Raw genomic sequence first — 13,048 nt, forward strand, 5'->3', positions numbered from 1 at the left:
AAGTCATTTAAAAGTGGTGTTTTATGGTATTAGCAAATCTGCCTTTGTGGTAAATGTCAAGAGAATGATCATTTAGTCAAACAGACCAAATTTTACAAGGAAAGAACTGGACTTTTTTTTTTTTCCCCAATGCAATAAAGGTGGAGCAAATGCCTGAATGTTAACAGAATTGCAAACAGGTCCAAGGTTTCAGCATCTCTGGAAGAAGTGGAGATTTTATGGCTTCTGGCTGACTGGTGGCCAGAAAGCTTCTGGCTAACTGGTGAAGGCAAATGGGTCATAAAAACCCCAAAAGTTGGGGTGGTTTGGTGGGGTGAGGGATTCTGTAAAAATTATAAGGAATGTGTAGCTTGTTTCTAATGGGGCAATGCCGGTTTTAGAGTTGATTCAAGGTGTTCTGAAATTGGTAGATTTACTACCTTTCAAACGGGACTACCCCTGGATATAAGCCACACCACATGAGAAATTATCACGTGTTTCCTTGCGTTAAGTGTTGATGGTTGAGCAGTGCGGAAAATGAAGAATTTTGTTGATACTAAGGAAATGAAAATTCAGCTGCTTTGTTCCCTGTCTGAATCTATGAGGGAAAAGGAGACGCATGTTCCTCAAGGACAGACCCACTTCACAGAGCACATGGTCTGCTGAGCGACTGACTGGTTTTCAGGCAGTGCTGAAACTCGCCTTTCGGTATGGGAGGGATTTTTGGTGGTTTTGTTTTAAGCTGTTCTTTGATGATTCAGTTATGAATTGAAAGCAATATGTTTCAAGGTTATGCTTCTCATGATAGTGTAAACTATGGGCAGGAAGTCATTGTCCCAGTGAAGAGGTATTACCAAATAGTAAGAAACACGTCATAGACATTTCTTTTCCTACTCCTCAAAAATTTACTTCTGTTTCTAGGCTGACCTTTATTTAACCAGACTTGTTTAGGAAAATCAGATAAATCAAAAGTAGATAACTCTGTGTCCTTCAGTATTTGATACTGCAGGTAGTCACGTTCTAACTTGATGAGTGTTAAACTGTGTTAAATCTTGTTGCTGAAAGAGAAATGTTTCCATTTTAGCGGGTGATAATTTAAAAGCCAGACGTTTAGATAATTTTTAGAAAATATTCCTACATGTTCCTGTTGCCTCTTTGGGTGAGTTTTTTTAAAAACTAAGAGCTATGCTGTGACAGGTTATAAACAGTCTATCATGTGTTAAAATGGATCAGATTCAAAACCCAAGACTCTGTCTCTCAAAGACTGCCCTTTTTTAAACCACAGGTAGTTTCTGAAGGTTTCATGGTATATGTATAGAGTGTCAAGTATAATACCCATAAGTAGATTCCCCAAGAATTCTACTGAAAGGCACTTAATGCAGATTACATTAACTAACAACTGGATTTTGTTTGGGTTGTGTATGTTGTAAAATGCACAGATCAGTGGGTTTGTCTTTAGTCACCTTATTCTCATGTGGGGTTGATGGAAATGAAGTAAGGACCAAGTAAACAACTTTTTTTCAGGTGCAAATTCGACCATGGAACCTAAGTGACAGTGACTTTGTAATGGATGGTTCTCAGCCTTTGGACCCCAGAAAAACTATCTTTGTTGGGGGAGTTCCACGACCCCTTCGAGCTGGTGAGTGGAAATAGTAACACCAAAACAACAAAACCAACAGCAACAAAACCAACAACAACAAAATCCCCAATGCATTTAGTCTTTCTCGGTTTCCAGTCGGGTATACACAGGCTCCAAAAAAGAAGGCTGTCATGTCAGTTTCGCTGAGCTGACCCAGGATTAAATGTTTTCTCCTACGATGCTCTGTTTTCTTATGGTGCAAGAGTGAATTTCATTAAACTGTTGTTTTAGAAGGATGAATTCTAATTAGTGCTTCCCTATTCAACCACATTTTAAAAAAAATAATAAAAATACATTTGGCAGTGTGCATTCTTATGCCAGTTAGCACTGTTATATGTGACAGAAAAAGAAATCACGCTATCAGAAATCTATCCAGTGCAGCCGTGTGCCCACTCGGTGACGAACCAAACCACTGCTGGAAATTGTGTCACTGGGAATCAAACTGAACTCTTCCCAGCTGAAACAGGTTCCTATATTTTCTTTGAAAAGTGTATTTGAGCATCTTTATTTTGACTTTTAAAAAGCTTCCCTGTTTTTTGTTTGTTTGTTTGTTTTTTTAAGTTCCTTTCCAGTGGTTATATAATTGTGCCTGCAGGGATTAGGCAGAATCAGAGTTGACTGGGGCATTTGAAGTGATGTTGCGTTGATGACTTCAAAATGTAAATCCAAAACATAAATCTAATTAGTTGTGGGTCAGTGTTATTGCCCATGGAATATAATAAAATTACTTGTAACAGCACACTTTTTAAAGTGCTTAAAATAATTGATAAAAAGTTAGTTTTTAAAGATGAAAAACAATGTAATCATTGCCACTGTAGTTGCAAAAGTGCAGTGTTATGTCTGCATTAGATGTAAGCAAGCAGACTTAGTTCTAACTTAAAAGAAAAAGCAGAGATCATTAAAATCAAGTTGTGAAACAGAATTATAAAATGTACTTACAGTGGTTTGGCTGTATGACTTCGGTGACTTCTTAATTCTGAATGCTCCTTAACATTTCTAACATATTTCTTCAAATGTCAACTCCAATCTACTCCTAGAAGATAACTTTAGCTCTGTATAAAGATATATTCAAAATTCCTTTTTGAAGGACTTTAAAACATATAATGACTGTGGAGTTTATAATTGTATGGTATTTCAGAAAGCCAAATATCTTTGGGTCTTGTTCTCATTCCAATGGAAACTGTGCCCAAAGAAAGAAAGCAGAGCAGCAGAGATGCCTCCCCTTTATCTGCTGTCAGAGAATAAAGTCTCGGAAGGGCTAACTCAGACGTGAACAGCATTATGAGATGAGCGCCTATGCAGCCCTTTGTTTCTGAACAGCTTGTGCTTTAAAAAAAAAAAAAAAAAAAAAGGGTAGGGGCGCGCTCTGGAATATTACTGACTTTTTCTAACTGGTGTGTGTTTAGTAGTAGAAAGGGAGAAAACTGCCCTTTGATAGCCTTTTAACTGCACATGTATTCTACAAAAATGGACATTTATTGGTAGTATTCTAGCTGTTCTTTTTTGCAGCTAAATGCAAGCACAAATTAGTTTTAATATTTTAGCCCCTCTCCATTTTTGTTAGATGGGAATCCGAAAAAAAATTTTCTGAAAGAAAAGATCCCACAGTTATAGAAATGAGAGAACTGGCTTTAACCTCTATGTCTATTTTTAAGTCACAGACACAGTAGTTTATAAACTAAATTCCCTTTTTTATTACTTACCCTTTATTCTTTCCATTTAAATGATTTGAAAGGATAGGTATGGGCCTCTATATCATTTTCTCTCTTTAAATCTTAGGATGATCTGTTTTTCACACTGTTCTATGGTCACACTGACACTCGCCAGGACAGGAAATCCAAGATACTAAATTATATTCTTTCTCTAACATTTTGTATTTATAAAATGCTGCAAGTTTCTAGAGTTAAACAAGAAATTATATTTATTTATCTAGGCAGAAACGGGATTTTGTGTCTCCTGCCTAGATAGTATGCCTTTTATAACTTTCAAAGTTCTTTTTTTTTAAGGTAAGCTAAAATTTTTTGTTTTAAAATTTTGTTTTTGCTATTATTGGATAGTAATCTACAGACACTTGGTCCAATGGAAATTTTCCTCCATGCCAACACCTCCCATAAGTATAGCTAGTCTCTGGAAGGCTGAACAATCTATATTAGCATCTTAGAATTTTACTATTTATCCAAGACTTCCAGATTGGAGGCCACATACTCTGGACGAAAAGTTAACATCTGCAGCTTTTATCTGTGTGCATAGAATTGGATTTCTTTGGAACACACTGAGCTTTGTGGACTGGTGTGTGTCTTGGAATAGAAGGCTCTTTTCAATGTAACTCATTTTGATTTTGCTAGACAATCTTAAATTGAATACAGAGCAGTTCACTTGAGCAATAAACATTTATTGAGCATCCACTGTGTTACTGGCACTGAGAAAGTACACATCATGCCAAACTGAATGAACATCCCACTATCGTGTTGAATAGGTCGTCATCCACAGAGTCAGAGATTTCAGAACAGAAGAAACAGAGAAATCTATGAATAGAATACTAACTCAGAATTAATTGGATGCTAAATTATACTCCTTAACGTAATGATTCTCAAGTTTGGTTTTTAAATACTTCAGGGAATTTTTTATTATTTCTGGGGGGTATTGTGGTTATGGAATTCTGAAAGGTCTTAAAACTATTTATGGCACTATATACAAGGTGATCCTAGACTAGATACCAGTGATGGTACTCAACAGGTGAGAGTTTTATGTCTCCAGATTGATTTTCACCTTATCCTGGGCCAAAAGTGGTCCTTTAATATGTTATAATGACTAAAATGTTATCACTCAACAATTGTTTCTTTGCATCTTGTAAAGCTTTTTATCTTTAATATTTTCCCATTGTAAGACAGGGACTATTATCACTAATAAATTATTCTAAACATAGTCTATTCCACCAAATAGAAATACACAAACACTTCTAAAGAAACAAGACAACCTGTTTAAAGCAGTATTGCCTGAGTTTAGATTGCTCCTTCTGATCCTTTGACAAGCCTGCCTGTTAAAAATTCATGTTGGAGAAACATCAGAGGCCTAGAAAAATTAACCTGAAAATGGGAAAATATCACTGGGAAACCTAGATGGGTTTACCCACAGTTGAATTGCCTGATTGTTTGACCTTCTCTAGGTCAAATACGATACATTCCTACCATCTCTGGTCTCTCCCTTCCATCATTCCCATCCATGACGGTGACAAGCCAAGGATGGTTTGCCTGAAGTCTCCTGGTGTTTCTGAGGTCTTGTTTTCCTTCGACTTCCCCCCCTTCCCACCCCCCTGCTAGGAAAGGCTGTAGGTAGACTCACCATGCCACCAAGTGGCTTAAGAGTACATGCTCTTCAGAGAGTCCGTGCAGGGAAAGGAGTGGTCTGTCTGGTACTCCCTTGACACCGCCTGGACATCCAACAGCGTGTTGCCACTCTTCTTTCACATGATGTAAGCAACGTGTCTGCCTAAATCCCAATGTGGAAATAGCCCTGTTGTGTATCCCTATGGCATCAGAACGTCTCCAGGATGCATCTCTTTGCTCTGAGAGCAAATTTAAGTACCAAGCTTGGGAGTTACGAGGAGACCCCCAGGAAAAAGTGGAAAATGAAGGGTCTGCTCCCTGTACTCTCCCCCACTTTGTAAACATGAGTATTCTCTGACTCCAGCTTCTTGGCTTAGACATCTCACTTGAGGGCTGCCGTAGTGATCAAGCTTTGGGACCCATCCACTTCCAACTTCGACCAGGCTTGAAAAACCCTCAGTCCTCCTTTCTCATTAGTGGCATGTGAGCTGGTGCTCCCAATCCCGACTGCCTCCTGACAGCTTATCTGGCCGGGTCCTGCAGAACAGATCAGTCTTGAGTCCTTGGAGCCTACCTTGTGCCCATCATCTTTGGGTCTCCCGTCCTTCCTAACCATCGCTCTGATGATTCTTTCCTGTCTTTTTCTCCCTTTCTGATATTCTGTGGTGGATCCTGAAGTTTCCTTCTCCACCTTTTTTCCCTCCTTTGACTATTGTGAAGATGGCTTTTCTATGGAAGGAAAAAATTTTTCTGAGGTAAATATTCAGTGATGTATGGCATAAATCTAGAGAACATACTTGCTGAATTTTTCTGAGAGCATTTATTTCAGATATTCTGTGCAAACACTGGCGGTTCACATGTATTAGGAATCACATCCTGATTTGTGATTTTGGGAACAAGAGTATTGTAGCCATATCCTTTTTTGTTCAGTGAAGTGGTAGCAAGCAGAAGCCACATGTCAAGTTTCTCAGCACTAGAGGCTTTTCTTTCACCACATCCCAAGTTCAGTATGAGTTTTCTCAGATAAACTCCAAATTCGGCATACTGACTTGATTAACTGCGTCGCCCTTAGGGCTAAGGATTTTTTTTAATGTTGGTCAGGTTCATGTACTCCCTCCTCCAGCAAAGCAAACCCTCACTCACAAGCAGTGCCAAAGTTTGCCCTGTCAGTAGCAGGTTGAGTAATACTAGCATACAGCCAAAGCCAGACTGGGATGAATTGGTGCTTCTGGAGCAGGAACCAGGCCAAGTTAATGTTAAGCAAAGATTTACGAGTAGAGGGAAAAACAACCCCTGGACGAAACTGAACATTTGAGCACCAGTCTGTGCCCAGCAGAGTGCTCAGAGCTCTCTACATGTTTAATCCTCATGATAACCCTCTGAGGTTGTAAGGGGTTGACTTTTTATCGTATACATAAGGAAGCAGAATTCAAAGGGGGTGATTAGTCAAGGTTGCACGAGTGAAAATGCCAAGATTCAAACTCAGATCTCCATATTTCAAGTTTGGGGCTCTTTGCCTAGAAGGAAGCTGCTTTATTGAGCTGAGATCTGAGATGATCTCTCAGTCACAGTAATAATGATCAACCTGGGACCAGTACGATTCAGTCAAGTTAAACACTCTTAGCTCTCTGACTTAGTTGGTTGCTTGTACCATTTATTTGAAAATATTCTTAGCAACGTCTCATTCAGAGTGGAAGGTTCTGAGCACATTTCCTCCACCAAAGATGTGTGAACCAACTCAGCAGTTATAAACCTAGTTATCCACCTTCAAGATAAAGTTTCCTTTCTTTCAGAAGTCCGGACCTCTTCGTCATCCTGAGGTGCCTTATACCTCTTTCCTGTCTGCTTTATTATTTCCAAAAGGAGAAGTGTAGCTTTTGGATTCACAGTTTGGAATCCTCATTCCTGCTCCACCCCATTTGGCTCTCACAGTATGTCAGACTTATACATTACCTTAGACTAGCTTTGAAATCTAGTTCAGTGATAGAAACAGGACCCTGGGGTGGGGCAGGGATGGGGAGTCATCATGATTTCCTTTTCATGAGCTGATGTCCCTTTCAGATTTCTGTGAAGAATTAGGAGCAAATCCAAGGGACCATACGTTGGGGTTCAGATTCAACGTTAGAGGCATAGTCACAGCAATTCAGAGGAATTCATAGAAATGCTGTGTCTACTACAGCTGGAGTATTCCCATTTCCCTCTCTAGTCTGGGACACCGTGAAGATCATAAGAGCCAGTGTTTGGGTTAGACTCATAGTAGTGTACTGTTACCATGGAACAGTTGTTCATGAGATGACTCGAGGTATCTCAGGAGCATAGATCATCTTATCCAAAGTACAGAATGCCCTTGGCTATAGCCACCTGAACTCCTAGTTTTGTACCCCCGTGGTGACCAGACAGGCCTGGTCACTACACTGTCTGATTAGGAAGAGGAAAAAAAAAAAGTGATTTGGAGACTCCTGACTTCCTCACCAACTCTGTCTGTGTCTGCTGTCACCTTCATCTGTCTGAATTTCAGCCTCCACCTGTGTGCCCAGCTCCGGTTGCCTCATCTTCCTCAGGTTAAATGTTAAGAATGAGCACCTGGGAGCTCCACTGTCCTTGTCCTCTACGGAGGATGGTTTAGAATGAGGATTCACTGTCATAGGTTTCGTAGGTAGTTTGGCTACATTTTCCAGATAAGGCACATGCTTGATCATGGACTCATATTTCATGAGCAGGGTTGAGGTCACAAGATGGTTACAGACTCTTGAAGGTTTTAGTTGACTTCTGCCAGATCCTTACTGCTTTTCTTCTGTTTTTCTCTCTTCCTCCCAAGTAGTCAAAATGGTAGTCCTTTTCTTGGCTCAGGTTTGCCCTCATCGGAGGAAGGGATTTTGTATGGGACTCTCCTGTGTTAACTGATAATACCCACTCTAAAGAATCCTTTAAAAACCTAGTTTCCACAAGTAGTTGGATATTTCTGGTATCAGTAGGTGAATTTGTATCTTCCATATAAAAAAAATATTTTCAGATTGGAAATTTGTAGGACTTGAGGAAATCTTGCTCGGTGTTTGTTAATTACCAGTGTAGTAGATGAATTAATTTAGTCTTTTTTTAAAAAAAAAAATGCTATTTTTACCAACTGGTTACTTTTCTCAATAATTAGAAAGTCTGTTTAACACTTAAATAACATCCTTCTGGTGCTTGAACCCAGCGTGAGTTTAGCCTGCCGGAAGTATGCTTTTAGTGAAGACTGGCTGACTGAGGAAACAGCAGCTTGGCCATTATTTCCTTTTTTCCAAAGGTCATCACTCTGTTAGACCTTTTGCAGTTAAAATACAGATTAAGGTAGAGAGATGGGAAATCGTCATACTCTTCCCCGCCAAAACTCTTTCTTTAGTCACCTTGGTTTCTTCTAGCTTCTCAACAAACTGCTCTTACGTGAGTGACTTCATTGACTCAAATGTCTGCAGACTTTTGGGTGCCAAGAAAATGGCTGTATGAGCTTGTTCACAGAAATTATTTATTTATAGTTTTCATAAAAGCATGAGCAAGGGTTTCGGCTTCCTATCAATAGTCCTTAACTGCCAGCAAAATCAGCCAAGATCTAATCTTTGGCACCTAAAGATGACTTTCCAGCAACTAGATTCACAAACTGCTTGGGGAAGACGCCTTCTGTGGCATCTGAGGATCCCCAGGGCCGCTTTGGAGACCACAATGCAGTAGAAGACCCTGTGGTTACAGTCGCTCTTTTCTTCAGCTGGAACTTCAAGCTTATAGCTGGTGTGTATACCTTCTTTCTAAATTAGACACTTTCTGGAGTCCTTCCTAAAAGGGGAGACGAGTGCCATACAGTCCCTTCCCAGCATTCTTCTCCTGCCGTTCACGAGGTGTGGGGAGAGCTCACTCTCTCCTTCCATTCCAGAGGATGCCAGGTCTTTGGAAAATTAGTGTTTCATTTCCAGGCCCTGAGGTTACATATTTCACTAAGCCCGCTTGACCAGTAAAGGAAATTCATTAATGCGGTTAGTTAATTCCACCCTCAGTTTCTTGCTCTCTGTAACTGGAATAACAATTCAGGGTACGTGCATGATTCTTATTGCATGGTTTGAATGAACATGATTCCTGGATCCTGCCCCGAGACTGCAGTCAGGGTCCACGTGGGCTCTAACCAGCAAAGCTCCCTTGGCTGATGTGACTCAGTCATTCTGATCAGAATGGGATCACTGGGCTAGCTTTCTGCTTATTCTTGGGCTTAGATCTTGCTAGCTTATTTTCTCACCTTCTGAAATTTTACCTGTTGGTTGCAGGCCATTCTTCCTATTAACGGGCACTTAGAAAGCAATTAACAGTGTGAGGCAGTCTGGTTTGTGGAGAGATTTTGAAGAAGTTAAATAGAAAGTCAGCCTTTCTGTCATGATGACACAGCTTTCCTGCTGCCTCAGCAACTTCCTATTCCAGGAACCAGTAGTCCTTGGTTTTCCTTCTGTTTGTAGAAATCCGGGGAAGTTCTTATACCGTTTGGCCCTAAAGCCCTGTGTCTGCTGCAGAGTTCTTCCTCTGCCCTGCCAGGCTGTGCCAGCTTTCCTTCTCCCCAGGGACTGGCTCCTGTGGAGCAATACCGTCTGATGGTCTTTGCACGCTGGCTGTGGCCCAGGTCATCATCTGTCTTCCCTGTCTGCTCCTTCCCAAATACCATATGTAGGTGTTTGAGGAAAGTAGGTTCTTGGATCATTCACCAGGGGTAGGGCTAAGTCTTTTGGACTTAAACCGTATGAGTGGCCTGAAAGAAATGGCCATACCTGGAGGAGGTGCCATCCAGTATCAAGTAAACAATTACCTTCAGGCAGTTCGGATCCAGGTAAGTAACTGCTGTATGTCTCTCCATGGTACCTTTTTGGTGAGGACAATTTTAGAAATATCAGACCTTTGGAATGGTCCAGTTTTCAGATGCCTTCTGTACAAGTATTTTGCAGATCTACCAATACGAAGGTATATTTAGAAGAAATCTGGTGAGGAGTGCAGATCCGACCCCTGAACTTATAGCAGGGTGCAGGATGGGTATGTTTTTACTGCCTTTGCAGCAGCTTAGTGTTTCCTGGCACATTGTAAGTGCTCCATGAATGTTCATTGCTGCTGTCATCACTGTTAGTAGTAGTATTTAGAATTTAGTGTGGAGATTTCTCTACTGGGATAGAATGTGCTCTAAAAATACTTTTTTTTTTAGTTGTAGAGATGTAGTTTAAGGCTGCAAACATATTGCCTCTAGTTAAAATGAGTTAATTCTTTCTATAGCTTTATCTTAATACAGTAGTGTGACTTTAGTAGTGTGACTTTAGCAATTGCTTTCAGTCCTAGAGGTCAGTAAGTAGAGCTGTTTCTTATTAACTTGTCAGGGCTCTGTGAAATGCTTTGCCCACCCAGCGTCCGCTCCAGTGGACTAAGCAGCTAGAAATTAGAGCAGGAGGGTTACTGATAGATTATTTCTTTTATACTGTTGATGAAGTTCTGTTATGTAAATTCACATGTATATGTGTCTGTGAATTTTTAATTTTTTTCATTTTGTTTTCCAATATTCTACAAAGAGCTCCCCTACTTGAGTTGTAAGGCTGGTGTGGATACTCTTTGTGGGTTTTCCTCTTCTTAATTCCACTGCATGATTCTTAAAGAATCCTTCCTTCTGGGAAAAGAGGAATCGTGTTTATACAGTTTGTACAGAATCATGTTTATTTTCTTACAGTTGAACTGGCAATGATCATGGACCGTTTGTATGGTGGTGTCTGCTATGCTGGCATTGATACCGACCCAGAGCTGAAGTACCCCAAAGGTGCTGGCCGCGTGGCGTTCTCCAATCAGCAGAGTTACATTGCAGCCATCAGCGCTCGCTTTGTGCAGCTCCAACACAATGACATTGACAAACGGGTAAGCAGCTGCTCAGGGTGTGACTGCTGTGGGAAAACAATGAAGTCTGTTCTGTGGGCCCCTGGGGAGAAAGCACCTTGTGGTCATAAGTGAGCAGCTCTGCCTTACATGGCACTAGTCCCCGAGTCCATCTAGATGGCCTGAGAAAGAGAGCACCCCTGGTATTTAAGGCGTTAATGAACCCTCTGCCTCACCCATCCCCAGGGTGATGTTACACTTATGAAAATAACCCTGCAGAATTTAGCATACCAAACCAGTGCTGTTCAGAAGATGACGCCAGCAGTGCATTAATGAAGGTTGAGAGCTGATAACCTGTTTGACCCATGTGGTACTCTTAAAACAAACACACTGGGACTAACAGTTAATGTTGATATTCAGGAGTACACATAAAATTTTGAAGTTCGGTTCTTCTTAAAATGGCAAAATCATACATGATAGCAATTATTGGAGCCAAATAGCCGCTGTCCCCTCCAGCCCCCTCTCCACCTCCTTGTGGTTCTACTGTTCATACCAAGTATGCATATACAGCGCCTGCCTCTTTGCTCATCCATGTTACCTGCCTGGCCACGAGGGCCATGCCGGTTCGATCTACTACCTCTTATCTAAACAGAGGACAGTGGAGTTGTAGGGAGTTGGTGTTCTCTGTTGGTTTTGGGGAGAGGTTTAAGTCCCTTAAATGTAAGCTCTGCCACCATTTGGAAATTCAGGGGAATAGAAGGTGGTAGGAGGTAATCTGGGACCTATATTAATAGATTAAAGGAGCAAATGAGAGAACAGCATCAAGTCTTAAACGTTTTCCTGTGCCAATTGTACAGGGACGTTAATGCTTCCAGCAAAGGGTGTTCTTGGGCATACACTGGACTGGAATAAAGTAGTAAATATGTTCTGTTATAGAGTTTCACCTATACTTTCTGCAGTTGACTTTGACTAGTTTTGTGAGGCACACTTAAGTTTCTTAGGAGGTGAAAGTTTCAGCTGGTGATGGATTTTTTTTAATATATTCAGCAAGATTATGTTTTCATTAATATATATTTTTGATCAAATTACAAAAGCCAGTGCTTAACATAAACAATCTCTTTGCTACATCACTGGGATCCTTAAAAGTAAGTAGTGGTTGTTTGTTTTGTAAAGAAAATGAGTAGAGTGATTGTTTTACAGAATTTTGAAATACTCTTTGAATCAGTAGAAACTCAGAGGGGTGATAAGGATTCGACTCCATTCCTAGTTTTCAAGCACCCACAGCATCCTGAGCTTCCCCTTTTGTAAAAGTAATTCCCCTGCGGACTGTAAGCTCATAAAGCTAGGCACGGTGTCTGTCCCATTCCCTCCTTCACTCCCAGTGCTTGATGTGGAGGTGAAGTGGATGCTGGATGAACCCTCGCTGAACTGACAAACGGTGCTCAGACGGAGGGTTCTCCTAACCACTGCCGCTGGTGCTGGGACACCTGCTTGTGCTTAGACCTTTGTGAGTCTGAAGCCCCAGATTCCCTCACATGTAGACTGCCATTGCCCCATCGCTGGTGATCCCAAGCAATAACCTTAACCTGAAGAGCCTTGTGTTTGCATCTGCTGGAGGGGGCTTTCTTTGTTCCCTTGTTTGAGTCCACACCAGAGGTAGGTCCTAGAGATGATAAAAGAAGGTTCCACATCCCCATGCTTGGGTCTTTCCTTTGCCCCCACCCTAACAACCTCCCTGCCTGTTCCTTAGTAGAAGGAAGTACACTTGCTCCAGGGATTATGGTAATCTTTGGGCCCCTTTGAGAATCCCAGTTAATTCAGGCACTGCTTGCTTTACGACCTACCTCTCCTCTCACCCCTGCTATACTCAGGCCCTCGGCATTTCCTCCCACAAGACTTAGACCAGATGAAAAAGAGAGAAGTGGCTTTTCTTTTGTTGGCATGGTTATAGGCCATGCTATAAAAATATATTTGGCACGTCAAGCTTCTCAGGACTCAGGAAAGCCATAGACTGTTTTCTTGCTTACTATGTTTAGGTTGACCACCCTCCACAGCTTACAGTGGTCCTTGATGAACATTTAGTGTAGCAGCCGGTTGTCATGGAAGGACTATGGAGTTTGGAGCCAGAGCAGATTCCAGTACATTTAAACCTCTGTTGCACCTATCACTGGTGACCCCACGGAAGTTACCTAATGCCAGGAGCCTTGGATCCTCATCTGTAACTCCCTTGTAGGGATGGTCT

At 41.2% G+C, this 13,048-nt stretch overlaps 1 protein-coding gene across 6 annotated transcripts in view; it reads left to right on the forward strand.

The window, feature by feature from the left end:
• CPEB3 (cytoplasmic polyadenylation element binding protein 3) overlaps positions 1 to 13,048 on the forward strand; it is a 164,519-nt gene that overhangs the window by 129,401 nt on the left and 22,070 nt on the right. For all 6 annotated transcript variants that reach the window (XM_032491321.1, XM_032491323.1, XM_032491322.1 and 3 more), the window contains 2 exons: positions 1,504 to 1,618; positions 10,667 to 10,848. In XM_032491321.1, the coding sequence (XP_032347212.1) occupies positions 1,504 to 1,618; positions 10,667 to 10,848 (297 nt within the window). The remainder of the gene's footprint in view (positions 1 to 1,503; positions 1,619 to 10,666; positions 10,849 to 13,048) is intronic.

This window comes from Camelus ferus, chromosome 11, assembly GCF_009834535.1.
Source record: "Camelus ferus isolate YT-003-E chromosome 11, BCGSAC_Cfer_1.0, whole genome shotgun sequence".
Classification (NCBI taxonomy): Eukaryota; Metazoa; Chordata; class Mammalia; order Artiodactyla; family Camelidae; genus Camelus; species Camelus ferus.